At 39.2% G+C, this 27,788-nt stretch overlaps 4 protein-coding genes across 5 annotated transcripts; 2 read left to right on the top strand and 2 right to left on the bottom strand.

The window, feature by feature from the left end:
* Nucleotides 1-184: 184 nt before the first annotated feature.
* ctsba (cathepsin Ba) lies at nucleotides 185-7,595 on the top strand. Of its 2 annotated transcripts, none has more exons than XM_069659116.1 (11): nucleotides 185-377; nucleotides 3,196-3,322; nucleotides 3,423-3,508; nucleotides 3,753-3,867; nucleotides 4,769-4,884; nucleotides 5,120-5,205; nucleotides 5,289-5,435; nucleotides 5,593-5,709; nucleotides 5,896-6,024; nucleotides 6,524-6,605; nucleotides 6,888-7,595. In XM_069659116.1, the coding sequence occupies exons 2-10, from the start codon at nucleotides 3,200-3,202 to the stop codon at nucleotides 6,595-6,597; spliced, it is 993 nt and encodes a 330-aa protein (XP_069515217.1). In that variant the 5' UTR covers nucleotides 185-377; nucleotides 3,196-3,199; the 3' UTR covers nucleotides 6,598-6,605; nucleotides 6,888-7,595. The 2 variants fall into 2 exon arrangements, with proteins under 2 accessions (XP_069515217.1, XP_069515209.1); XM_069659108.1 differs by having other exon boundaries at nucleotides 3,199-3,322.
* Nucleotides 7,596-8,370: 775 nt separating this feature from the next.
* Nucleotides 8,371-17,597, top strand: adpgk2 (ADP-dependent glucokinase 2). The gene is made up of 7 exons (XM_069658592.1): nucleotides 8,371-8,592; nucleotides 10,705-10,864; nucleotides 13,465-13,655; nucleotides 13,758-13,854; nucleotides 13,997-14,133; nucleotides 14,350-14,486; nucleotides 14,888-17,597. The coding sequence occupies exons 1-7, from the start codon at nucleotides 8,397-8,399 to the stop codon at nucleotides 15,437-15,439; spliced, it is 1,470 nt and encodes a 489-aa protein (XP_069514693.1). The 5' UTR covers nucleotides 8,371-8,396; the 3' UTR covers nucleotides 15,440-17,597.
* A 1,084-nt stretch (nucleotides 17,598-18,681) lies between these two features.
* Nucleotides 18,682-21,075, bottom strand: efcab2 (EF-hand calcium binding domain 2). The gene is made up of 7 exons (XM_069657971.1): nucleotides 21,041-21,075; nucleotides 20,740-20,824; nucleotides 20,564-20,636; nucleotides 20,033-20,109; nucleotides 19,417-19,459; nucleotides 19,236-19,302; nucleotides 18,682-19,123 (listed from the first exon to the last, which is right to left on the bottom strand). The coding sequence occupies exons 1-7, from the start codon at nucleotides 21,063-21,065 to the stop codon at nucleotides 19,005-19,007; spliced, it is 489 nt and encodes a 162-aa protein (XP_069514072.1). The 5' UTR covers nucleotides 21,066-21,075; the 3' UTR covers nucleotides 18,682-19,004.
* Nucleotides 21,076-21,577: 502 nt separating this feature from the next.
* cgref1 (cell growth regulator with EF-hand domain 1) lies at nucleotides 21,578-26,343 on the bottom strand. Its single transcript, XM_069657969.1, has 7 exons — nucleotides 26,237-26,343; nucleotides 25,454-25,544; nucleotides 25,026-25,100; nucleotides 24,333-24,406; nucleotides 23,981-24,105; nucleotides 23,770-23,871; nucleotides 21,578-22,770 (listed from the first exon to the last, which is right to left on the bottom strand). Exons 1-7 carry the CDS (start codon nucleotides 26,244-26,246, stop codon nucleotides 22,540-22,542), a joined length of 708 nt encoding a protein of 235 aa, XP_069514070.1. The 5' UTR covers nucleotides 26,247-26,343; the 3' UTR covers nucleotides 21,578-22,539.
* Nucleotides 26,344-27,788: the final 1,445 nt, after the last annotated feature.

Here is a 27,788-nt window from a genome sequence, read left to right on the forward strand (position 1 = left end):
TTTCAGCACCACCGAGCGGTCAGATTGAAGTAGTGCGGATCTTCTTTTTCCCGTTGCGCTATATAGTATAGACTATTAGTGTGTTATTGGTTTTATTTAGATTCAGATAACTATATGTCTTTGACTGAACATCTCTGATATCTGAAAACTATACACCCACACACCTGAGTGAAAAGGGAAGAGTCGGGGTGACTGTTGATCACATGAGCTGCGTTCATGTGACCGGTTCACGTGGTTCCATGAAAGGAATATATGACAGTGGCGGACCATTTCATAATCAGACACTTTTGTTTACCACTGACGGACGCTTTGAGAGGGGGAACCTGGAGCTGAACACTTACTCAAGTTAACACCAAAAGCTGATACACGTGCTACAGGTAACTGATTTATTTTTGTGGTTTTGTTCTCAACGGCTTTTTGAGCTTATCAGCCGTTAATTTTGTTTACTCTGAGTTAGCAGTTAAGCTAGCTAAGTGTGTTACACTTAACATGCACGAACTAGTTTGGCACAGAACTAATGTGGTTGTTGATTAATATTTTTTATTACGTCTGTTTTGTTATTGTTCCATTGAAATTATTTGTTGTCATAGCCTAATTGAAGGTGGTTGTTTTTGACCGCATGTCCCAGTAGAGATTTCTGACTTTCGAACTGTGAAGTCTGAGCACAGCATTTTTTCGACCTCCGACTAGAAAAATTGCTTTGAATGCCGAGTTCCTACTTGAACTCGGAGCAGATTCATCTACCCCGACTTCACCATCGGAGGTCGTACATTTCTACTGGGGAGTTCTCGAGCTCCCAGTTGTCTGGAACGCAGCATAAGGTTTATGGGCGGAGGTGATAAGAACAGTTTGAAACCAGGTGTTGCTGATTATCCAAACACACTGTATCTTATGAGTTAATCATTAAGAAACCGACAGGAGATAAATGTGGCGTAGTGGACAGCATCTCATTGAAAGAGAGAAACTAAACTTAAACCCTGAAGTTAATATTAACTTGAAATTTAATCCTTAACCGCCACGCACACAACCAAGCTGTTGTGTAAATCAGGGCCAGTAATGAGGAAATTAGTTTTATCTGTTGAAATGTTTTGCTTACGTACTGGGCCTACTGTGCTAGGGCAATTCTGGTCTTAAAGTTCGTGTGGGAAAGGAAGGAAGGTAGATTTGATAACGGATATTAAGAACCTGTTTTCGACTAACATACTTGTAGGTAACTCTGCATTCCTTGAGGGTCTTGTTCTGGAAGCAAAGAGAAATTGTCCAAGTCTTTCTTTTCAAGGTCATTGGTTCTACTTAGAAAGAAGATGGTGAAGAACTTGGGTGTCTTTTCTCAGTAGTTTAAGTACTGACTGGCCGTTTTCTGTCATCTCAAACCTCCCACTGAGGGGGAAAAACATCACAGCCTCTTCGCCTTTAGATGCGCTTTGATAATGTGGTGGTTGGTGAGCATCAGAAATAACCTGTCATCAAGCTGTGAGCGGGGCTGTTTTTATTGCCGATATTCAAGACTACGGCAAAATACAGACCACGGGCTTTCACTGTGACTCAGCAAGTCAACTCGTGTACGATAAGTGTGTGGAAAGCTATTGACATGAGACAGATTTCTTAAGGGGAGAGAGGTCAGCAGTTTTTACGTTTCACTTCCTAAAATCGCATCAAAATTATTGTTTCTGCATTTATTTTTTTTTACCACAACTGAAATAAAAACTGAAAAAATATTTCTGTTTGCACGACAAACAAATTATCATTTGGACAACAGCTGTAGGGCCCACTTAGGTCTCTCCTGTAAACATAACCTATTGGATAAAAGTACACTTCTTATTTCCAGCCAAGGAAGTGCTGAGTTTCCTTTCCAAACATTAGTCCTATTCAGGGCATGCTATAACGATTGCTTGCTGTATTTAAAAAAGGTGAGCACTTAAAAGGCCCCGGTTACATATTGAATTAAGAGACACTTCACTATCATTTTGGTGAACAGATGTCATACTGAAAAGGAAATGTTTTCAATTCTGTCTTCCTCATGAAGTTTCCCTGACCTCAGTCCTGTGATATCAAACCAGTTTCACTGGGAATCATGCTTTCTCTGCCTCTGAGAGAGGCCCGATGTCTGTTTCAGTTTCTATTCTGCTTTTTTTGTCAAAGAAACAGGATATGCCTGAACAGGTTTGCTGATTTTACACACGCATAACAAGATCACTGGTCATGATCATGACAGAGGAGTCTGATTGGCAGTGTGCCAGTGTAATCACTGAGGATTGATAATATACAATTGTCAGGCAACAGACTGATTCAGTTATTTGTGCTTTTCTAATCCTTCATGGGACACTTGGTACCAATGTATATAAACTTTTTTTAGGAGATTATGAAGCTGCATGTTGGTTGATGCTGCCATAAGAAAGAACAGTGTCTGCACAGATATTGATTTTCCTTGACTCAGCATCCTCCTTATCATACGCACACAACTCTAATGGCTCCTGTAACTGATCTCAACTCAATTACTGATAATATGGCCTCTTGCATAGGATATGAGAGTGAGCTAGCTTGGATCTTCAGGGTGAAGTAGGAGCTGAAACCCAGTTTGATTACAGTTAAGAAAAAAAGACTCTTGTAGGTACATTTAAAGCTCAGGCTCAGCAAGTATTTGAAATCACTGGACTGCTTATTGTACATGTGTGCCTCTTGATACAAGTTCCCTGGTGAGCATGACTGGACATAAGAGGTTTTGTTCTACTTTCTGTGTACGCTCTGTATACATGTTCCACTTCTAGATGTAACTCGTGTGACGTTGTCTAGTCTTGTGTGAAATTTTTATCAGCCTAGTTTCAAGAGTCTCTGTAAGTATGAAATAACTTGTATGCATGTTCAGTCACTTGGTCTGGTCAGATAGCTTCTATGCAAGACATTATCCATTAAGCCTTTATCTCTGAAGGTTAAAAGAAAATAAAAATGCAATAATTTAGTTTGCCTGGGATTGAATCGGGGTCAGTTTTTTATTAGTTTAATGGGTTGCGTAATATTTGCGACATTTAGTGGTTTGTAGTGTTTTTGAGTAATGATTTAGCTTGCGTTCCCTTGTGTATTTGTTTTTGCACTGTAAATAAATGTGAATCTTCTTCTATAAAATGACCATAGCTTGGATAGAAGTTTTGATCTGAGTAACAAATTTGTCCCCTTTTTTTATCTGTGTGTTTCAAGCAGAATGTGGCGCACAGCCTTCCTCCTATTGGCTGCCAGCTTGTCTGTGAGCCTGGCCAGACCCCACCTCAAACCACTGTCCAGTGAGATGGTCAACTACATCAATAAATTCAACACTACCTGGAAGGTGATTTTTGTCTAACCTTGGATTTTTGTTTGTTTGTTTGTTTGTTTTTGGTCAGTGTTGTTAGCAGTTCTATTTAACTTAATGTCTCTCCTCTCTGCAGGCTGGTCACAACTTCCATAATGTTGACTACAGTTATGTCCAGAGACTCTGCGGTACAATGTTGAAGGGACCTAAACTTCCAGTCATGTGAGCATTAATGCTGCTTTATATGGTGTATTCTCCTAATTATACATGTGTACATGCACGTACAGAAGGGCTGTTTCTTTTTTACCTGCACTTAATTGTTAATACTTGAAATAATACAAAATAAATGAAAAAATAATACTTAAAACTTAATTATTAGAAAATAGAATAAGACAGTCTGCTCACATTGTAGTTGTAAGTAAGCACACAGTTATACTAGACTTGATAACTCTGTTTTGCTCTGCAGGGTTCAGTATGTTGGAGACGTGAAGCTGCCTACACAGTTTGATTCCAGAGAACAGTGGCCAAACTGTCCCACCCTGAAGGAGGTCAGAGACCAGGGCTCCTGTGGATCCTGCTGGGTGAGACAAAACTCACTGCTCAAAACATGTGGCCATATTCATTTGAAGGGTTGAAGATTTATACTTATGAAGAAGGAACAGATTGTGACAGGAGTGATTATAATTGTGAATTTTGATTGTGGTTGTTTTGCAATTTGAAATTCACAAACCTGACTTCAGAAAAGAAAAAACTCTCCCCAAACCTTATTTCTGTGCCTAAAGCGGGGTACACGCTACAAGATAATCGGGCTGATTTTGGGCCCGATTCCCCCCTTCCAAAAATCGTAAGCAAAGTCCCAATTTTTTGATGGTTCTGAAGATGGTCTTGCCAGGTGTTCCTGTGGTGTGAGGTCTGTTAAGAGTGATTTTACTTCCCATGATCTGCTCGGAACGCCGTCGGGGCCGTACTGTGTTCACATGTTCAATATTTACGATCCGTTATCCTGTTGTGTGGGGGGAACCCCGATGACAGCCGAGTGTGCAGCTTGTGGATTGTTAGCCAGTGGGGAAGCAAGCTGACTGAAGGAGGAAGCACAACAACTGCAGCCATGGTGACAAAAGCAAACAGGGAGCATGTACAGCCTATATTTATGTCGTCACCACCACTTAATCCACAGTTTGTTCTTTTTTCTTCCTGAATTTTCAGTAAAAAGTCCAAAAACTGTCATCGCCGATTCTTCCTGCCCATCGTCCGCAATGTTTTTTTACTCTTAAGTTTCATTTGACTGTGAATCGAGTCTGTTAGTGTGTGGTGTGCTGTTTTGGTGTAATCGTTGCTCTCCGCACACTATAGGAGCCAAACTGTCAAATCTATGATTATATATTGTCATTGTCATATATTGTCATTTTCAACATCTGTTAAGAATTTAAAAATGTCTTGGTGTGGGCCAGGCATAATATGTGTGTGTTCTTGTGCTTACAGGCGTTTGGTGCTGCAGAGGCCATCTCTGACCGTGTGTGTATCCACAGTAATGCCAAGGTCAGTGTGGAGATCTCCTCGGAGGATCTGCTGACCTGCTGTGACAGCTGTGGCATGGGGTAAGAGGCGGACATGTGTGAAAAGTTTCAGTTTCCAAGTTTGATTAATTGCTGAGTGTACGTGGACAAAAATCCAGAGCTTAGTAATAAAATAAATTCTAAATTTTATTTACTGGGAAGAATGACAAAATTTACTCTGCAAGTTTGTCTGTGAATGATCTTATATGATGATGGAAGTCTTACAATTCTAGACTTTAGTGCATAGAAATGTTGCTAACGTTTGGTTCCTTTCCAGATGTAACGGTGGCTACCCTTCAGCTGCCTGGGACTTCTGGACTAAAGCGGGACTGGTCTCTGGAGGACTCTATGACTCACACATTGGTATGTTTTGTTTGTGTTGTGAGATTTTTATCGTGGCATGCGTGTGCTGTGTTAACACTCCTGACCCATTTTTGTGTCTGCAGGTTGTCGCCCCTACACCATCGCCCCCTGCGAGCACCATGTGAACGGCAGCAGACCGTCTTGCACTGGAGAGGGTGGAGACACACCACAGTGCCTCCTTAAGTGTGAAGATGGATACTCCCCCAGCTACAGAGAGGACAAGCACTATGGTAAGAGGCAGAAAAAAAGGCTGTATTTAGAACTGTCATCATTCATCTTTTATGTGCCACGTGCACATTTTTTTTTATGTCCTAAATGAGCCTAACTGTAATTTTGGTGAACATGATGAGTGTACACACTGAGATCCTAACTCAAAATGTGTTTTAGGTAAAACGGCTTACACTGTGCTGTCAGAAGAGGAGCAGATTCAGACTGAGATATACAAGAACGGCCCAGTAGAGGGAGCCTTTACTGTCTATGAAGACTTTGTGCTGTACAAATCCGGTAAGAACGCATGGAGTGCAAACACGCCTCACTGAACCCTTATACACTCAACCTTTGAGCACAGGGCTAATGCTGTTTTTGTCTTTTGTTCAGTGTTCTGTAAAATGTTGTTTGACGTTCGAACACACTTGTACTGAAACTCTTGCACCCCTCCCCTCTGTGTTCTTTGTTTTTTCTTGTCCTTAGGTGTGTATCAGCATGTGTCTGGATCTGCTGTGGGCGGCCACGCCATCAAGATCCTGGGCTGGGGGGTGGAGGATGATGTTCCCTACTGGCTCTGTGCCAACTCCTGGAACACTGACTGGGGTGATAATGGTGAGCAGACGCACACGTTTTATAACTTAACGACAATCCAAAAAGCCGTAGTCACTCTTGATAAATAACAGCGGGCATAATATTAGCATGTATGAAGGGAATATTGGAAACACTATATTGCAGTTTAATACTGTGACCACTAAGAAATTGATTTAACAGCATGGTCATTTGCGCCTGCAAACATTACAAACTTCTAAATTCATCTTCTGGCTCACAAGATTTCTTTCCATCCTTTCAAGTACTTGGTGCTAAATGAAGTCCTTTGGGCTTTGCACCTCGTACAACATGAACATAAAGCATACAGGTTTCTACTGTTTTTCAGAATGAGTTCCTTTTGAAAAACTTTCCTGCAGCAGGTTAAACAAGTTAAAACTCCTTGAGCTATATCTACTTAGCAGCTGTTCTGAATATAGGACACTATTTCACAGACCACATGTTTCAATTGGTGTTGGGGCAAATCTTTTTTTGGTCAGTTTGACTGATCTGTTTTTCTCTTCAGGGTTCTTTAAATTCCTGCGTGGATCTGATCACTGTGGCATTGAGTCTGAGGTTGTGGCAGGGATACCCAAGTAAATACAAAGGTAAGGCATCAAAACGCAAAGAAAATAAGGTACAGGGCTTAAACATTACACCTGTTTACTGTGTCTGTAAAGTTCAAATCTCTTGCAGACTCTCTTAAGTAAAGCCATAAACCAGACTGGAATGTATGGCTTTGTATATTTGCACAAGCCCCACAGATCTAAATAGACTGTTGACCTCGTACCACAGCAGTAGCTCCCATTTAAAGTCTTAGTGAATTCATCAAAGTTTTTAAGAGTGTGGATGTGGCTTAAGGTTTGTCTTGTTTTTTTTTTCTTTTTCAGATTTTGAGCTTGAACATCTATCACATGATCACCAGAGGGCGACACACTCTGCTTGCCTGCCCTGGATCTCAGACTGTGTTCAACTCCTTTTAGTCCCTGTAGTAAAAGCCCAATGATCAACTTGCACACGTATACACAGCATGTGGTTTTCTTTAGTGAAAAAAACTCAAGAGCAAACTTGACTTGACTTGAGACTGACAGCAACTATGTGTCTGAGACAAATCACTATCCCTGAATTGAAGGTGTTTCTTTTGTGAATGAACTGTTGAGAGTCTTTAAGCAAGGTCAGTCAAAAAGTTGCACAGGTGGACATGAGTTATTTAGACGTGTGCAGTTAATTTTATCTCTGATAACTTGAAGCAGTCTTTTTTTCTAAACTTAAAGTTATCACTTGTATTTTTTTCTGCACTGGTGGAATAACTGGCCATCTTGAAGCAAAACTAGATTTAAAAATTTACCAGACTCTGCCTAATGCAGCAGAGGAGGTTAGTAGCTTTGTTAATTTGTATCCAGCATTATGTGTCCTTGCCACAAACGCCACTCTGTAATGTTTTGATGTAATCATTGTAATTGGTGCCTAGTAGTGCTTTTAAACTTAGCATTTTTTATATGGTTGAAGGTGAATGTTTTTATTGTCTGCCTGTATTGATCACCAATATTGGTACATTGCTGTTATCATCTGACTTAAATAAATAAATAAAACAATAATTGATTCCGAATATGGTGTTGTTACTGTTAAACATGCATGCTGGTATCTAACATCATTTGACTAATTAAATGATTGATTGGGTTAACACTCAAAATGTGAGTCAAGATGTGATGAGTCAAAACTATTGATAGTATTATTATGTATTGTGGTAGGAATTAATAGCATTGCGGTAGGTTTGTGCTGCAAATTTTATTCAAAATTGGAAAATAAAACGACTTGAGTTGAAGTCAATGTAGTAAAAATATTTGACTACATTTGTTTATTCAAATTGAGTTATTACATTTTTGTGGGCAATAGTATAACGTATTAAACTAACAAACATTATTTCTCATTTCTGGCTGTGCTGCACTGGTAAAAAGAAGCTATTCTAGTTAAAATGTTTCAAAATATCAGAGCGTTTTTTAGGTTTGTTACTTCCGCCTTGCTGTCAGTGAAAACAAACACTCCCCCTTCGAAGTAAAATAAAAGGGGTTCGTTTCGTACACCGGTGTCTACCTGTCATCCGTGGAAAGCGGTGTTCCGGTTTGAAATTTGAAAAAATCGCCAAAGAAACCCTTACAAAAATGTATAGAATTAAGTGTTTACTGGGACTAAAATACGTCTGTTATGGCGTTGTTTTGAATCAATGACTAAAATTAAGGATTCTGATCTGCATTCGTCTATGTAACGCTCATCCGGGACACTCCGGTTCACAAAACACGCACACCAGTCAGCGCATTGCTCTTAACTGGTCTGACGGGCGGAAAGAGCTTGTTCATTACAGGCATTGTGAGCCCCTGTAGCTAGCAAGTGACCGAACGATGGAAAGGGAAGGCAGGGGTTCGTGGATAAAATATGGGCCTGTTGTGTCACTGTTTGTGGTTCTTTTAGCCGTGTGGTTCCGGTCACCGGAGGATGCAGTGCTGGACGACCGGCTGGACACCGTGCTGTCCTCTCTGCTCCGGGCTGAACGCAAAGTCGGGATGAGCAACGTCGCGAGACCGAGAGTGGCAGTCGGTGAGTGCGAGAGGATGTATGAGATGCTAACGTGAGCTAGCCTTACCTAATTTCACGAGTTTATGGGGTTTCTAAATTAATAATCGATAATGTATCAAAATTAATGTTATCCATAAAAGCTGTCATTGACGTTAGTTAGCTTCTGTAAATGAAAGGAAAAGGAAAAATAAATTACTTTAAAACAAAATACAAGTTAATATCAAACCCTTCTGCTGAAATTAGCTATTGTTGATGTTGCGACGTTAGCCCTAAACAAAATATAGTATGTCATAAATAAACATAGATATAACAGGGAAATAATGTGAACTTACAATTATGTTAGCTTCACTATTCTTTTTTATTTCAGGAAGTGCACACATATCAGGAGCAATTACCTGACCTAATGAAGACAAGGACACATAAGCTGAGCTATTGTTGTATGATGCAGACAAACACAGTTAGATTGGTGTAGGGTATTGGAGTGAGGTTTAAGAGGAGGACTATGAATGATCTGTTAAGTAACCAGACCTAGAACAGTTTGTTCTGAGCAGAGACCCTCTATAAACCAACACGACCCCACAGAGACGCATGATCCTCATTCCTGACTGTCATATCTGGGCAGTGCTTGAGAAGCTACTTTGAATGCATAGCTTTACATGCAACTACTTCACTCTGGAAAGGCTGGACTACAGCAAAGCTACCCAGGGGAGAAATCTAGTTTGCTTAACTAAAGTTTCCTAAAAAATGTAGTTCAAACTACTTTGTAAAAAAAAAGATCAAATTGAGAATGTGAAATGACAACAAAATATACCAAAAAGTTGCATGCCAGCAAAAAAAGGTCATTGTTAAAAGCACCCACTTTTTCAAAGGTCATACATAATCAAAAATTGCCCGACTATTCATGGGAAGGTGCAAACAAGGTCCACTTTGGTTTTGTATAAAATGTCCATCAGTCGGACACTTGCCTTACAGAAACTATAGGCAAGGTTGGAGCACTGCGCCATGCATGATTAATCAGGTAGCCAGATAACTTAAAAATAGCATGCACTTTTTTTTCTGAAAAATTGTAGTATTTTCTCTTATGGTTTTTCATAGCAGTTTCATTAGTTAAGTACACAGAATGTGGGGAAACTATATGAATCACTGTGCAAAGGTAAAGTTAGTTGAAGCACCAGCACGCTGCTGCAAATTGAAGTTTAACTTAACTGAAGTTTAGCTCACTTCTCCTCACTGTGTCTGTTGAGCTCTTTAGTTCAGCTCTGCTGTGTTTGAACTGATGATGAACAACGTACACGGTGATGCCAATATTTGTACCATGAATATGGGTAAACTTAAACCACTGTCTTGACTGTGACGATCTTATCCTAAATTCTTGAAATACTTTGAACCTTGGTACAAACACACAGCAAGAGTGATCACCATATCTGTCCAACCTTTACTCGGCTCAATAACAGGCTCAGCCATGCAGTCAGTCCTGTTACTTAGTAATTACTCACAATGAGATACAATAACATCACATGTCAACCTAGTCATACAATGTGACGGATAGTCTAATCTTTATGTAGTGTTAAATATATCATCTTTCTTTTCTTTTATTCACTTTAAATTGTAAGAAGAATATCGGAACCAAGGTTTGAGCAGCTAAAAGAAACTGCCAGCACAGCAGCTTCAAGCCCAGCTCCTGTCAGACTTGGTTAAATATTCAAAACTAATTCAAATATGACATACTCTAACAAATAGTTTTGACTAGCAGGTTGCCCTAACAGGTAGGGTATTTGCTGATCAGCATGTTGGTCCCTGTTCAGACTCGTCAGACAAACTCTGTAGCTGAAAGCTATGCATTGGTGATGTTTGATCCAGCAGCTGATACTGTAACGGGTTATTTGACCTCTGTGGAGGACAAATGTCACAGCAGCTGCATGTATGCTCAGTTTACTAAAGCTTGCACACCCATGTAATATTTTGTCTTTGCTCTTTTTGTACTGATCAGTTTGACTCCAAAGTCTTATAGAAAATGATTTGTACACAAGTTTAGCCCTTTTGGCCATCTCTATATTGTCTTATATATCAATGCTTCTGCTTTCTGCTTCTTATTGTATATTTAATTCTTCCTGTCCTTTTACTCAACCACAGGTTTTGGAGGTTGTGTCGACCTCCTAGTGGATGGAGTATCGCTGCTTAATAAGATCGGCCTCCCTCCCACAGACCAGCCGCTTCATCATAACTACATAGAAAATGGCATGCAGCTGGCTCAGAGCTTTGCCTACTTCTTTGCACCAGGAGCTGCTGCAGAGTAAGTGTTGAGTTTGTGTTTATGTGTGCGATCAAAAGCAGGATACTAGAGAATTGCGATGAAAGTTCAGGTAATAAATCCTACATTTATATTCTGGTTAATTTAACTCATTGCAAATATTTGAATATTTCAGTCTTGTCTGTGCAGTGACTGGTTGGTTGAGTTTTTCTGTTTATATTCAAGGCATGGGAGTGTAGCTGCATAGGAAAGATGGGGAACATGAAGTAGTTACACAGTTTATAAGGTTTTAGACCAGCTGAGGACAAATTTAGAGTTGCTTTGTTGGTCCCCTCAGGCTACTGTACTCCTGACTCATCTGCGCTCCCTCACATGCTCTTTGACAAACACACTCATAATCCACCATGAATGTGTCGAGCTTTATTCTACCTTCATTCCTCTAGCAATCTTTTTTTACTTAGCTTTGTTTTGTCAGGGCTTTATGTGTTTTTTTTGTCATTGTTGCCGTTGATATTTAGCAGTTAGTTGCTCGTCAGCTTAAGTATCAGGTTATGTTATTGAACTCATCGCCCCCTTCTCTAATTCATTTGTTACTGCTCCTGTTCTATCTGTGGCGCCTGTGAACCCCTGTTCATTGTTTGGAACAAACACCTAAAGGCAACAGGCCTTCATGGACAGAAGGGGCAGGGGAGTGTGTGTTACTGAGGAAAGGAGATAAGGATTTAATTTAATCATCTCAGAAAGAGAAACTTTTTTGCAGATGAGAGTCAATCCTCTTGCCTCCTTCCTGCCTGATTTCATAGTGAATATGCTGTTGCTGTCTACCAGATTATGACCAAACTTTTGTTGGAAAAGTTTGACCATAATTTGGAAACCCTCAAGCAAAAGCAAGCCCAAGTGATATGAGCAAAGAACAGAAGAGATGACTTGGTGTGTCTGCCAAGTTCAGATCAAGGTTCAGGGAAAACAATGTGGGGTTCTTCTTCACTGTGCAGTTTGTAGTTACTTGTGTTTCTCTTTGGTCCCTGTTGCTTTTCTTGTGCCACGTTTATCAATATTCCCAAATAATTATACATCTGCAGCTTCAGGGAAGGACACAGAGTGAGACACAGATGATTTTGATGGGCTTGAAATAGCCCTAATCTTCAGGATGAATCAGAACCAGGGCCAAACACAAACATATTCTTGAGATAAGATTTAGGAAGATTTGTGAGAAAAAATTGAGAATGTTCTTAAGTGCAATCACTTTTCTTAAGAACAGTCTTATTTCGTGCAAACTTCTTTATTTTCTACTTACAAACTTCTTAGATGACATGAGCTGTGTGTGTATATTAGGCGTGTCATTATTGATTATAAACGACCAAAATGTTATTTCAATTTATTTAATTAAGCATTGGTGTCAACAATATATATCAAATTATAAAAATAATAATGATAATAATACAGGAAGATATTCAAACATTAGATACTGGCTATGGTTAAAGGCCATTTAAATGTTAACTGTCTCATTTGCTAGCTTAACTTTAGTATATATGAGATGTGCACCATAAACAGTGACGTGCCAACATTCTAAGTAAATGTTTAACTAAATGCCAGCTATTGTAAGTGAACCTAGTAAAACTGAAATTCAGTGAATTGATTGTCTAAAATCTGTTTAAATGAATGAATATAGAGGCTCACAATTTTAAGACGTATGTAGGGTCATCTCAAAGTTGTGAAGAAACTTAAGAAGAAATGTAAGAACTTTGCTTCCCAGAATCTCATGTTTCTTATGAAGAAACATAAGAAGGAAGTTAGGGGGAAAACATAAGAACTTTATTCAGGAATATCAATTTTCCGTAACTTTTTTCTTAATACTAAAGTTACGAAGAATGCTAAGAATGCTTTGTGAATCTGGCCCCAGGCTTATCTGATAAAATAGTATACATAATATAACTACAATGTTCTGTAAGTCCTTATCTGATTGCTACACTTGCAGTAGTGACACATGTTTCAGATTGTATCAGGTTGTCACTGTCTGATTGTTTTGTTGTGTAAAATCGTTGCAAAAAGGAGTCATCTGCCCGAATCTCTGTACAGCCCCACGTCATAAAACAATTTGCCTTATTTTGTCTTTTTAAATCAATTTACTAATTACACCCTGGCTGTCTAAACATCTTTCTGTTGTTTCCTCAAGTGTCATTAGCTCTTCAGTCTCCCATCCTCTCAACCAACACACCACATCTTATTTCTAAAACTTTGACTTATGTCCATTACTGTCTCCCTTTTTTATTTTGCCCTTTCCTCGTCCTTTTTTTCAACCTCATCCTTAATTTAACAACCAGCTCAGACATCCTCGTATTTTCAGCTTCCCATGAAGCATTATGAAATAAAACAAGTCTGTCGTGTTCCAATTCCAACAGTATCACTACTCATTTTTACTTCACGGTAAAGTCAATGGATTAAATTATCTTGAGATCACTGTTCCACAGCATTTCAGCTACATCACTTGACATTTGTGAGCAGACCAGTTTAACAAGGTAGATTTAGCTATAGAGCACGTTTCAAACAGAGTTGCAATTTAAACGGCTTGTCACATTACATGAAAGAAGCACAACACAGTTTTAGTATTGTGTCATCATTTTCTACTTTTTGTCTTGCAGGCGTTTCATGCTTAATGATACCCTGTTCGGTGAGCTGGTGGATGCGTCCCGTGACTTACCTGGAAACAGATGGTCAGTGGGCGGTAATGCACCGGTAATCGCTGGTCGCATGGCAACAGAGGGATGTGATGTGTTGCTCGGGGGAAGTTTCAGCCCTGATTTTACTGATGTCCTCTCTCAGCACATTACAGGTACACACAAGTTTGACCTTATTACCTTCTATACACTTTATATACTAAATATATATCTTATATTATATATATTATATACTAAACTTCTGTCTGTCTTTTCAGTGGCAGGTAACACTGTGGAAGAGCCGGACATTCATCTGATCCTGGAGTATCCCTCTGGAGCGAGCTGGGGGCCCTTTACCTCACGGAGAGCCAACAGGTACGTAAATCTTAACAGATCATGTAAGAGAAGTTTAGTGTATTTAAGCCAGAGACATATCTTTCCACCATGGAAACCTTAAGTAGTAAGTATAAGTCAAGGCTCTGTGGTATTTGAGGCTAACTGTGTTTCTGCTCTTTAGATATATTATCCACAGTGATGACCATAACCCGTACCTGGCCTCCATGGAGGAGTTTGCTGAGAAACTTGAAGACTTCGAACCAGATCTGCTGGTGGTGGGTGGGCTGCAGATGATGGATAACTTCCCCTTCCAGGCAGGTAAGACAAGACTGACAACCTTTTATTCTTCTCTGAATGGAACTGTCTGTTTGTACAGCAGTGTCATATCTGATCTGAGTGCCTTGATTTTGTCTTTGCATATACCTCCTCCTTCTTCTGTCCCTGGTGTTTTTTTGACTCCCTGTCGTCCGGCTATGTTTTTTTTTTTTTTAATTTCTCTTCTTCTCTTTCCACCTGTTTCCTTCACCATTCCAGGTGAGCGGGACGCGCTCTTCTCTCGCCTGGCCCACCTCCTGTCCTCCTCGTCTCCAAAGCTCGGGGTCCACTTTGAGATGGCCAGTTTTGTAGAAGAGAGTATAATGCAAGACCTGCTTCACTACGTCATCCCCCGTGTATGTATGACTGAGTAATTAAACAAGTCAAATATAAAATCACATGAGCGAGTACACAAACACAGTTTATCCAAGAACAATTAAAAGAGGGAGTCTGCTGAAAGGGACAAGATGTCTGACCAAAGGTGGAAGGTCATTTGAAACAGCATTTGCTTAGTTAAATCTGTTGAATATATTTGAAAACCAAACAGTCTGTGACTCAGCAGAAAATGTATTTTCCCTCCTATGTTTACAAGTTGATGTATCAAAGTATGCTAGTGTCTTGATAATGTATTAAAACTTGCCTGATTCCCTGTTTTTCTCACATGTAGTTCACAAAGGAGAGAAAATATTACATAAACTCCATAATGTTCTGGCCCATTCTATCAATAGATATCACTCATTCTGATTCCTCTTTCCAGGCGGACTCTTTAGGGATGAATGAACAGGAGCTTCCCAACCTGCTCAGTCTGCTTAAAGGCTCCACAATCACAGTGTTGTCAGACCCCAACCCTCGTGTCGCTACTGTCCTCGACCAGATGAGGGAGGTCTACCGCATTTTGAACCAGCGCTCCAAGGATGCCAGAGAAGAAACAAACAGTGGGGAGGCCAAGCCGCTGACCCGGCTCCACGTCCACACGCTGGCCTTCCAGGCCATGATTGTGACACGTGGCTCCCAGTGGAAGAACACCATGTCAGCCACCGCCAAAGCCTCTCTCACAGCTAACCGCCATGTCTGCGGCTCTAATGACATCGACCCCAGCAAGGCCAGGCTCATCATGGACGACTCCTTCTCAGTAAGCCGGCAGGAGGGCAGCCAGCGGATCCCTCTGCAGGAGAGCAGGCCGGTCAGCTGCTGGGACGAGGACGACTATGAGATCTGCGTAGCTCCAGTGCTGGTGTGCACTGAGGTTTACCAGACTGCAGGCGGAGGGGACAACATCTCAGCCGCAGGGCTGGTGCTGCAGATCTAAAGAAGGACACTGTATGGTCTATCTGTGTGAACTGATGTTAGCAAACGTGACTCTGAAAACTTGATCTACCTGTGATGCAAAGTAGCCGTCTGAAATGTATCAGGCTAATGCTGTCACCCGCTCAGCTCGTGGCCCAAGTGGACCATAAGGAAACTGATTATTATTCCGAGGAGTCAGATAATGGGTTACAGTGACTTTTAATCAGGTCAGACCCTCAGATGTTAAGGTTATGGCTCAGCTCTTTATATAATACTATATATTTACACTGTCGGTGCCTGTATGCAAACCTTTTTGTATCCAGTTTATTCAATTTGTTTTTCAAAGCCAAACACGGAGACACTGCGCTGCTCTGTCCCGCCTTGATTCAACATAACCTCTTTGCTGAGTCACTGTAGCCCATCATCTGACTCCCCTCCTCCTCCTCCTGTTCTCTCAAAGGCCTTACAGGACGTGTCCTTCAACAGGAAGAGATCATGAGGGATGAGATTTGCATAAAGACTACAGGATGCTGTCATAGGTTTACACAGGGTAGTCTGTGTTGTGGTTTCTGACTGGTGTATCAGGACAGAGCTCTGCTCTGGTTACAGGGCAAACTTCTTTGTACATGTGAGTAGCTGACAAAGCTGCACAACTTCTGCTGTACGATAAACTCTCTTTATTTTAACCTGTGACTCCACTATGCAGCAAACCAGAGTTGTTTAATTACTGAAATCTGTTTCTTGGGAGCGTTATCATTCAGTGTCGTCACCAACTTTAAACCAACCAGTAATCAGGACCTTGACGACCCTTGCCTTGCAGTAAACAGTTAAAGAGCTAGCTACCCTGCCTCTACCCTCCTTTTATCTCATTCTTAAAGGCAAAGAAAGCAGAAAGCTAGTGAGGTGATCACACCCGTTCTTCCTAATATATGTGAAATATGTACATTCTTGTTTGTTGTGGTTGTTTTAAGATGGTCATTCCTCTGCGTGTCAGTGGCTGTGCAATAATGCAACAACAACGTTATGAGACCACTGTTGGTAGCTGGATATGATGTCAAAACTCTACCTCTACCTCCATCCTTTTTTTCTCTTTCCCCTCCTTCCCTCTTTTCTCACAAATGTTACTTTGTCAGACTTTTCTATTACTGGTCATATGTTCTTCTTTGCCTCTCTTTGTGTCTATTTATTGCTCTATAAGGACCAAATCACAAATGTGGACTGCCGTTGATAACATGATGCAAAGCAGATGTTTCTAGCAGCCACTTATCACACAATACAGCTGCATGCAGTGGGAAACAATCTCATCTCTAGTTATAGATTTTTGATTGTACATTTGACTTGAAGCTATGGTGTTACTCACCATGAACCTGTGGCGTAGTGGACCACACAGAAAATGTCATATTTAAGGCTTTATCTTTCTTGCAGGATTAGGAGCAAGCTATCTTTTAGTTTCATACTAACGCTTTTGTCAAAGCCACTACTTTATGAATTTCTCTCTCCTAAGATAATATTATCTGATACTCTGCCTCTAACTGGCCAAACACTATTTTCAGGGTTGAAATCACTTTTAATTTATCGCTCGACTTAAGCCCTTCTACTTTCCTCATTACTTAATCAAACATTCCTTCACAGGCCCAGCTTCCGTGATTTTCCTTCATTCAGGCTGAAGTTAGTTTGACCACAAAATATTGACATACAAATCATGTTTTTCCCCCTTCTATCTGTATTAGTTGTGTAAAGCTGAATGTTAGAGCCCATTTCACTGAGGAACACATCAAGTACGATGTAAAGGGAACAGAAGAACCTAAGGTTTTCTCTCATATCACCACTGTACTGATTTAATGTTGGTGTTTAATGATGCTGAAGCTAAATGGGCCTTACTCTGTTTTGACTATTGTTTTTTGTAGTGAAAAGGGAAGGTTTAATACAGACTTTTTCTATGACTGTAGGCTTCTCCTGTATTTTCTGATGTCTTTGTCTGACTCTGTGATCTAACGGGTCATTGTTTTACTGTGAAATGAAGAACTTCAGCATGCATTCATGTTCGGAGAGAGAACTGCTTGCGTTTGCTACCATGCCATGTACCTATCTAAGCTATAGATAATTCATGTCATCCATGTTCCAAAGCTGTGTTTGACTGTTTCGTGCATGTTGATTGATGCAGAACCACATACGATAAAAGGCTATGCTGATGAAGCCATCACTGCTTTTTTTATTTACTCATACTCTGGGTCATTAAGAGGGGAGGGTCATGTCCATCATGGCTGCCTTTTTTAAGCTAACACTTTGGACAAGAAAATTATTTTTTTTCTTGATTTATTCAGGCGACTGAACCCAAACATTCTTTTGACGATTGCTTTTTTGCCACAACATCATAATTCACTTAAGATAAATGTTGCATCACTCCTTTTCTTCCAACTGCCAATATTGAGCACATATGTTTTTTAGTTCAGTTGATGTCACTTCATATAGGAAATATTTCTTTCTCAATAGAGATTTTTATCTAATTCTGATATCGACTGATACTTATATAAATACCTCATTTAAAACTGCTGCAGGTCTGTATTTGCAGCAGTAGAAACATCGCTGTTCCTACAATGAATTATTCTTAGACATTTGAATAAGACATGAGCCCACTGAGAACTCTTGCTTCACTTGCACAATAACACTCAAACAAAACTAAACTCTAAACTACACTAGAATTGAAGGAATAAACAGGTAAACAAGTTGTGGGTTATAAAAGGTGGGATCTAAAAGGGACTATAAATGGAACATATAGTCAAGCTCAGATGAGCCATATCAGCTGGGTTCTCTCCTCTCATATCTACAGTACACACAATTAAAAATCATCATCTTCCCTGTTAAACCGGTCCATAGCATTCCAGTTATTCTTAACCCACAGCTGCAGAGCTCGTAAGGAGTCGGTGCTATTTTAAGACCCAGCACTCTGCCTCAGCTGCTATTTTAAGAGCAGGTTCTGGGGTTGGGGCAGCAGCAGGCTCCCTTTATTAAATCCCTCCATCTTTTCTGTCTCGTGTACACAAGCACATTTCACTGCAGTCAGACTATCTCAAGCTGCTGAGCTTTTGTTTTTCATTTAAAAAGAAACCGAAGTCAGAAATTAAGATCCCCACACACAAGCAGTCTGAATGTACTTGATTCATTCCCAAGAGTAAAAAATAATGACCAAACTATGTTTTCTGATTAACTTGATTTATATAAAACTTAGATTGCATTACTCAAAATGATTAAATACATGCACAATTGAAGATCTCCAGAACATCTCTGCTTCTTCAAACATAAAAATTAGGATGGATGGATAAAATATTTCAATGCATGGGGTCAAAAAACTACTGTATGTTATACTAAAATAATGGACTTCTTAAGGACATGGTGGCCCTGAATTGATAAATTTTCCCAAATCCGTCTTAAATACTTTTGGGAAAGACTGAATCGGAAGCCAACTCGAGAAGCATAAGTCAGGATCAGGCTACGGTACCGGAACTACCAGCCCACCATAAAACACCAAAACCCAGAACACACACAGACTGTGTTAGTAATATTTCTCGGTGGCTGTGACGCACTGTCTACTTGACAGGTTCAAAGGTCATCTGGCAGATTAAGTCTCTGTAATAGATGAGGTTCTCTTCATTGTCTGCAAATGCTAACAGCATCTCGTCCATCTCCTTCTGATTGAAGGCCTCACCTGGTTTAAAGACGACCATTAAAAAAAACACACAACACAGCTGTGGTTAAAAAAACATTCACCACACAAACAAATCTTTGCTTTTCTCACAGAGTAGAAACTGGACCTTCACCTTCCTGTGTCAGGTACTTAGTCAGCTCCTCGGGCTCCAGGTATCCTCTCTTTTCTTTGTCTAGAACCTGGAAACATTGTGTTACTGCCTATGTCCTTAAATAAATAGCAGTCACAGCTAGTTACAGCTAGCTAACCGTCCTAAACTACAACACTACAGAGGAAACAGCAGCTTCTCTTACCTCAAAGGCCTGAAGCAGACGGTCCTCAGGGATGGGAGGGAACCTTTCACACACACAAATACAAGTCCATATGGCTATTTGTATCTGTAACCCATAGTTTGATATTATGGAATTAACCTATCCTCTGATATTAATTTGTAGCCCATTGTTTTATGTTAGCTAGATATATTTATGCCACAAGGAAGAATCTGTGTATTGCTGAGTATTCATTTAACCACGCAGCAGATCTAACAAGCTCTATCAATTTTAACCGAAGGTGTTGTGATTTATTTTAAAGGGTCTGAAAAGCATAAAAGCAGGAAATAATAACGATTAAATAATAGAGTAGTAGCATTTGTACACCAAACATCTGTTCTTTAAACACCGCAGTAACTACCTCACTACATTCACCAAATGACACCAGTGACAGGTCATTAGATTGCACCCTTAGACACATCTAGTAGAGACACAGACTATAAAATATAATTTGCTTCAACAAGCAGGTCATGGTGCAAATCGATGAAATAACCTTTTTCTCAGCCTCAAATTACAGCATGTTTATTTTTTAAGCTGCATACAGAATGTAAAACAACCTGACAGGCAAGAGTATACATTGTAGATAATAGAAATGTCTTACCTGTTCTCTAGCAGCACTTTAGTCATGGCGGGGAGGAACTTGTCCAAATGGACATATCCTGTTTGGTCCTCTTCCACCTGGTCGAACAGGAGAAGACTTCTGGTTTTAGATCTTTCATAACAAACTGAGAACTGCTTGACCAAATTTATGACAATATTGTCTTTCAATAAGTGGCTGCAATGTCAAGAACATCATTACATCTGCCAGGAATATGCTACATGCTAATTGTAATACTTAATTTACAACACAGCAAATTAAGTATTTAAAAAGTAAGTTGGCATTTTACATCTTACATCTTTAGGTATAGACCATATTAGAGTCAACCAATATGGCATTTTGAGACTGATACCAATTCCAATTTAAGAGGGGGGAAAAATGTGTAGATTGTGCAACAATTTTGTAACCATATGACTAAAGAAACGTTATCAGAAGGCTGCTTTCTTGAGCAAATTACATTATTATACATTGTCTACCTATTTACCTTGTTGTATTCATCAAAAATATAACAATAATTTTGCCAACATTTCTGACCTCAGCTATAAAGTCGTGTATGTCTGCCTGAGAGGGGAAGCAACCCAGGGAATAGATGATGGTGCCGATCTCCCTAGAAAACAAACATTATGTTAGATCAAAGCATTTAATGCAGGTTTTGAGTAAACTCGTTTTATATTACAGTGGGGGGCACCACCATCTCATTCTGAGCTCACCTGACATCCGCTGTGTTGTTCAACTCATAGTCAAACGCTTCAAAAGCTGCTGTGATCTTCTTGTGGACATCGGACACTACAGCCTCTGAAAGACAAAAGAAAAGAGCCAAGAGTGAGTTAGCTTAAACTGAAGCATTAACTCCGTCTTTCATCTACAGAATCATTATTTTGAAGGCAAAATTAATTTTAGATAAGCCAGACTACCCCTTTTATTTGTCCTCTGACCATGACAGCTATCCACTTTCAACTAGTGGATAGACGTAATATAACAAACTTAGCTGACTAGCTAACTCTTACGAACCTGCACTTTGCTTGTTCTCCGCCATGCTTGCCCGGTTGTTTAACTGTTGCCTAGCAACCAGATGGCCATGTCAAAAGTGTAGCTAGGATGATAGGAGGAATTGCAAACAATTGCCCATTGATGTATTATCAAGACAGTGCCAACGATATCTAATAAAGCAATGTACATAATACAGCAACTGTCTTGGTAAATACAAATTGACAGTAAATTAATGTGCAGAGCTTTACCAGACGCCTAGCACTATTTTTGTTAGATATGATACGATATGACAATATCAGATTTTATATTTTGATTTCATATTTACAAGTAAAACTCAGTGACTCCATGAGTAGAGGCCTGTCTGCTACTTTTATATCAGAACACCAGATTAAGTGCCTCAAAACTAATTTACAGAAGCCATCATTAAAGGGATCATAATAAACAGTGTTTGTATATGTTTGTGCCTGTTATACTTACTAATTTGAATTATTTTCTTTGAAAGTGTTGATTAGAAACAGGAGACAGAAAAAATAGGACAGCAATGAAATAATTGTTTTATTTTTTAAAGCTGTAAAAATGCAACAATTATTAAAAAGGCTGAACAAATTCCAACAAAAAGTAAAACCATAAATACCGTAAGCACATTTCAAGTTTGCAGATAGAGATGAGATTTAATATTTCATTAAATGTAATATTTCATCACAGCCTTCCAAACCTAAATTATAAAGAATGTTAGAGCCTGTAGTCTAAAGGCTGTCATACTTGTTACTGCTCTGTAGTTTTATGGATCCCAATCACTGACCGCATCTTTTTACAGTCTATGGTCCCGACTCATTCAGGCACATTAAAATAATCATCAAAAAATAGTGTTTATCTGATCGTACTGAAAAGAAGAAGAAAGCGAGATTTGACCAATACTGCATACCAAGGTGTGTTTTTTCTCTATAACGTGACATTATTTAGTAAAGGATTGCAGTCATAGTATAGACTGGGAAAATTCTCAGGGAAGACACAATTAATTTTCCAGGCACACCAGTTGCAGCTACTAAGTACAAATCCTAAACCCCGAGTGGTCAGACACATTAAGGCCAATCAGTGTGTACATGAAACATCTGTCACTACAAAGAACACCAATACACCAAAACGTGCCAATTTCTTCAGGTATGGCAGAAAGGGGTAAATAAATACATTTAAAACAAATATTCAGAAATTAAAAACAAGTCATAAAAGAATTCAAATTGGAAGATAGTGTTACTGATGATAACTTGAAGAAAAATATTCAAGTGATCATCTATTAAGGATGGCTTCTGATTTACTATTAAGGACAGTATTGCATTTTGAATTCAGGATTCCTCCATTAAAGATACTTGTAGAAACTTTTTACAGTAAGTTGACAGGAATATTTTCAACAGATTAATTTCTTCATCAACCATCTCAAGTCCTCTCAGCTGGGAGTCTTTTTTTTTTAACTCTTTCTACAGTCTTCTTCACTTAGGAGCAGCCTTTGTTTCTGTGTGCATTCACATCTCTGGTTGTCCCTGATGAACGGGGATATTGTGGTCTTCTGGGATTTGATGTTCATCTTCTTGCTTTGTTAGTTCCTCTTCCTCTGGCTCTACTTCATGTTGAGGGTGTTCTTCATGTTGCTCTGCTGCTGCCTCTGTGGTCTCCTCCTCCGTACCAGGATGTGACAGCTTCTCCTCCACGTTCCCCTCCTGCCTTTGCTGAGGTGCATTGTTGTTGCTGGAGTCCTGTAGTGGAGAGAGACAGGTTATGTTAGTGCAGTAAACTACAAATGAGGCTTAAAAACTGCTTAAAATTTTATAACAAAGCAATTAAATCTTTGTTACTTTCTCGCCCTTTTTTTTCATACATATAATTACAGTTTCAATTTTCTTTTTATAACTGATTCTCTTTCATCTTATTTATTTATTTTATATATTTATTTTGTACCCAACTGCCCTACATGGTGGTGGAATGGGGAGGGGAAACTTTGAGACTGGCTGGGAAAATAAGAGCCCTTTGTTTGACAGTTGATGAATGACATAGTATGTGTGAACATATAAGACATAAGAAGACAAGCTTCTACATTGTTGAAAAATAAAAGATCCATGTTTAGTATCATAGATGTATGTAGAGGCCAACAACAGTAATTTCAAAGCCAACCTAAAGCACAGAAAATTAGGAGTCGATCAAGAAAATGAACAAAAACTATAGACTACCTCTGTCTACATGTTATTTGGTGGTAAAACATCTAAATGAATCATATCATCATCTATTGCAGCAAAATTAAATACAAATCAGTTTTTGGTATAATAAAATACATCTACGTTTATCTAATGACAACAAGCTTTTGACAAAGCTTTTCATTTTTATAGAATGTGATCCAAACATTTAAATGTATATAAAGTTTGTACTTCTTTCCACTCCTTTTCGGATGTGTAAATCAAATTAACAAGTGTTTGACAAATAATATTATTTTCTTCCTTTGCATTATACTATTTATTGTTTGTAAATATTACTTATTTCTTATTTCTTTCTTATTTTTATGTTCATTTCTCTATTTACATGTTAGAAATAAATTTCAATTCAATTCAATATTTGTATTGTTTTATACATTTGAAAAAGTTAAAATGTGAAACTTGATTCAGGATAACTTTGACAAACTACTACTTAACAAGTCATTACATTACAAATTCTATTCTATTCTATAAGTTGATATAACAACATGATGCGTATATGTACAGTACCTGTGTTTTAGGTAATGGATGAGACAGCAGCTCTAATGGGTTCAACAGGCCGTCCTGGTTTAGATCCTGAGTTTGGAGTAAAACATCTACCAAAGACTCCACCTGCACTCAGAAAACACCACACACACACACACACACACACACACACACAATTCAGATTAACAGGTCAATAAGACTTGGGTATGTAGAAGTAGTCACGAAAAGTGCTCACCAGCAAAGCAGCTTGTACTTCAGGTGTATGATGGATGTTAAATTCTGAAACTAGCTTCATCAACTCCAGCCCATCCAGGAGCCCATTCTTATCATAGTCATAGAGACTAAACAGGAAGAACACCTCTGACACAAAGCAGGAGAGGGCCGACATGTCAAATACCAAACATATTTCACTAACTCTTGTGCAGTGTGGAACTTTGGATTTTTGCACGGTTTAAGAAAAGATTCAACATGTCAACGTCCCAGAAAGTAACACAAGCATGTGAGACATTGTTCAGTATTTCAGTGATTTTCTGTATTTCATCTGCAGATCTTTGATATGTGTTACAACAGTAGGTTTAGAAGTTTACCTTGCTCCCATGTGGTGATATCAGGTCCTCCTTGGTCATCTGTCAGTTTTGCTTGAACAAAACTGTGTAGCAACCTGTAGCATACACAGCATCGAGAACTTTTTAATCAATCAATAAAACACTAGCAAAGAATTATCTGTGCGGGGTCAGATCTCAACAAGGTGTGTATATTTCCTCAAAAAAATGACTGTATACAACAAGAGGAGGTGCCATCAAATCAAAGAGACGTATGTTCAAAGGAAGGTTGTTCACATATTGTTTTCACTGATTTTCTCACAGATAAGTGTACATACATTAATCTTATCGACCAGTAGAATGAAGCTGCAGCCACACTGTCACCAAAACATACTCTATCACATGAAGTCCACAAAGTGTTCTCTCATTTGTTCCCTGCATAAATGAAACCAGTGTCTGGGCCATTATGTCAAAGTTCATACTACTGTACAGTAACATAGATGTGAGCTGAGATAGCAACGTTATGTATTCACTATATGTGTGATGAAAATCTTTATTTTCTTTACTGCAATAAAGGGAAAATGTGTCATAACTGCATCACAAAACAGTGTTGTTGCTCATGTAATCTTATCAGTGTATGGTGCAGGACAAATCATTAGCACAACACAGCAGGCAAAGTCCACAGACTTTAAATGAGTTGGATGTCTAACCACAATACTTTGTTGATGTGTCACTCACCTACGCTCCTCCACTCCAGAGCCAAAGGGATTAGCTAGCCCTCCTGATGAGGGGTAGGTGACTACTGATTCCTCCCTAAGAGGTTAACAAATACAATTGAAAAAATATAGTTATTTTCATTATTTCCAATCAAACAAGGATAAATGCATAATAATGAATGACTTAAACCTAATTTATTTTATTTTCTACAACAGAGGTGAAAGAAAGTTTCTTTTGCTGGCAATTATACCTTACAGTACCCTCCTTAGAGGCATACTGCTTCAAATATCTAGCGTTACACAGTATGTAATCCTTGCCGCTCTGACATTGGTGTTATGTTTACTGTGCAAATGATCCTATGACAACAAAAAACGACCTAGCTTAGTATGCAAAAAAGTCTTGCATCATATTTACTTGAAGAACAAAAAAGATTCAGGAGGTGTGGTTACCCTTGTGTCCCAGGAAACCCTGGGGCAGCCAGGCACTGGTGTATGAGCAGGATCAGGAACAACCTGCCCAGGGTAGACTCCCCAAACACACCTACAAGCACACATCACATCTGACCTAAATTCGCTGATAGGCTGCCAACAGGATTTTATCTGCTCAAAAGTCATACATTTACGAACAAAAAATATGAAAAGAAAAAAGGCTTTTGCATCTCAAAATTGGCATCTGTAAAAATTATGATCGGCTTTTATCTTTTAATCGTTGGAAATTAATAAAATACTACAAAAGCAAAACCAACCAGCTGTGATCACTGAATATGTCCACGTGTCTCAGTGTTATGTGGAGATGTTTCATTTGTTAATAAAATGTTGTTTTGACATGTGTAAGGTACATTATCCTTATTATATTGCATACAATAAGTAACTAGCTTTACTGCTACCTTCCTCGTTTTAAGCAGCAGCTAAGCTAACACATAGCCTGACACCAACAACTAACTACTGCATTAACAAAGCCCGCATACGCATTGATTGTAAAAATTGAGTATTTATGATAAACGCATGTTGTCTTCCTGCTTTAAAATGAATAGACTGCATTATAACAAAAATAAATCAAAATATGGCTAGTTTTAGCTTACAACTGTAGCCTCGTTTACGGACTCCGGAAGACGAAACATATTAAATATTTATTTGAACAGAAGTAACATGCACAGTGAAATCTTCATTGAGGTGTATATCACAGCTGGATAAACACAGGCTGAGTTCTCCACATCTGTTTCCAGAGCCTACCTGTCTGCATAGTTGATGTGTGGACAGTACGAAGCTTTAATTTTTTTGGTTTGGATTTACAGGTTCATATCTGGAGAACACCACCGCCCCGCACCGCCCTGCTCGCGCCTCTCGGTCTGCACTGCGCAACGGCGGCGGCACGCGCGCTCCCTGGCTGCCACGGAGACCGATGTGTTTTGGTCAATGACAGGGTCCACGTGGAAGAACAGATCCGCTTTGGTTTTCAGTGAGCATGCGCGGGCTATGGGGCGTGGATAGTGCCAGCTACAGCCTAATAACTGTGCAGAGAATCGTGCCGATCGCTTAGGGAGGCCGTGACCAATGACGTTAGAGAACAAGCGTGACACAAAAGTAACAAATAACAAAATTACTGGTACGTCGCCGATATGACGTCATGACGTAACATGTAATACAATAGAAGTAATAGAATTTTTCAACACCTGTGACATGTACGTTAGACAGCTGAGATCACCTCTGTCTTAGTTCACTGAGATCATCCCAGACACAATCCAACCCCCAGCCCACCAACCTGTCTTTGAGCTCCTCTCTCTTGTAGGCAGCCTCACATTTTATTGGCCATAAGGGGTTAAAAGTAGGCTAACGTAAGGTAAAGTCCACAATGAAAAGTTTTACACATACTGTACTTTTTCAGACAATGACTCCCTGCTTACATAAAAATATACACCCATACAACCAGTCTCCTTTCCTCATATTATTGTTTCTTAGCATGTGGCTTTGTGGCCTTTACTCTGTCAAAAACACTTCAGTCATTGCATTTAGGTAAGATGTTTTTTCTTTGTTTTGTCTTTATGACTTTCTTTGTTTTATCTGATGTTTTGTTGCCTTTATTATTGATGCTGATAGACAACATTTCCTTTAGAAATCTTTAAATAATTAGATAAAATGAAAAGTGAAATAAAACCTGAACTTGGCTGCAGAAAGCATTCATTAGTATTAAAAAGTTACAACAATACAATGTAGTTGATAAATATAGTGGCTAATAGGTCTGCATTAAGACGGTCTTTAATGCACTCCTGGTATTTGACCACAAGATGTCCTAGTAACTCTTGAATTGATTCAGAAGGTATAGAGGTATTATTCACATCTGTATAATGTTAGACTTAATTAAATTAGGCAAATAATGTCGTAATTATATCATAACTGTAGCTGCAAAAATGTCATTACATGGCATGTCTGTAACCCATTATGGGTCTGGCAAAACTCAAACTTCGTCTTTTAGTCGTTTCCTGTCAGTGTCTATGTATTAGTAGTATTTCATTAACTCACCATGTAATTCACAGGAAAATCAAAATTAAATGAGTATACATCTCTACAAAGTCTTCCTATTATTGGGTGACACAGGTCAACGTGACCTGTTCAGTATGTCCTAACTGTGCAGTGTAATCACAGTGCTACTCTTCCACTGGCTGCCCGGGGTGTGTAGTTTCCTGTGAATTATAAAACACTGATGAATGTTCGTTTGACATGGCAGGTTTCAGTTCTTTATATTGGTCCCATAGGGGAAGTTTTTCTTGAACACACCCGTGCTGCT

Source organism: Semicossyphus pulcher, unplaced genomic scaffold, assembly GCF_022749685.1.
Source record: "Semicossyphus pulcher isolate SPU_LCO1_2020_fin unplaced genomic scaffold, fSemPul1.0.p SCAF_1, whole genome shotgun sequence".
Classification (NCBI taxonomy): Eukaryota; Metazoa; Chordata; class Actinopteri; order Labriformes; family Labridae; genus Semicossyphus; species Semicossyphus pulcher.

Bases quoted from the DNA above. Each gene is read 5' to 3' on its own strand.
- efcab2 (XM_069657971.1), bottom strand. From the start codon at position 21,065: ATGGCGGAGAACAAGCAAAGTGCAG. The intron at 20,110-20,563 runs GTCAGAAATGTT...CTGTTCGACCAG, and splicing joins TACACGACTTTATAGCTGAG to GTGGAAGAGGACCAAACAGG. The intron at 19,303-19,416 runs GTAAGAGAAGCT...CAATGTTTCCAG, and splicing joins GTCTGCTTCAGGCCTTTGAG to GTTCTAGACAAAGAAAAGAG.
- adpgk2 (XM_069658592.1), top strand. From the start codon at position 8,397: ATGGAAAGGGAAGGCAGGGGTTCGTGGATAAAATATGGGCCTGTTGTG. The intron at 13,656-13,757 runs GTACACACAAGT...CTGTCTTTTCAG, and splicing joins CCTCTCTCAGCACATTACAG to TGGCAGGTAACACTGTGGAA. The intron at 13,855-13,996 runs GTACGTAAATCT...TCTGCTCTTTAG, and splicing joins ACCTCACGGAGAGCCAACAG to ATATATTATCCACAGTGATG.
- ctsba (XM_069659116.1), top strand. From the start codon at position 3,200: ATGTGGCGCACAGCCTTCCTCCTATTGGCTGCCAGCTTGTCTGTGAGC. The intron at 3,323-3,422 runs GTGATTTTTGTC...TCCTCTCTGCAG, and splicing joins AATTCAACACTACCTGGAAG to GCTGGTCACAACTTCCATAA. The intron at 5,206-5,288 runs GTATGTTTTGTT...TTGTGTCTGCAG, and splicing joins ACTCTATGACTCACACATTG to GTTGTCGCCCCTACACCATC.
- cgref1 (XM_069657969.1), bottom strand. The intron at 25,101-25,453 runs GTAACCACACCT...TTAACCTCTTAG, and splicing joins GGGTTTCCTGGGACACAAGG to GGAGGAATCAGTAGTCACCT. The intron at 24,106-24,332 runs GTAAACTTCTAA...GCTTTGTGTCAG, and splicing joins TATCACCACATGGGAGCAAG to AGGTGTTCTTCCTGTTTAGT.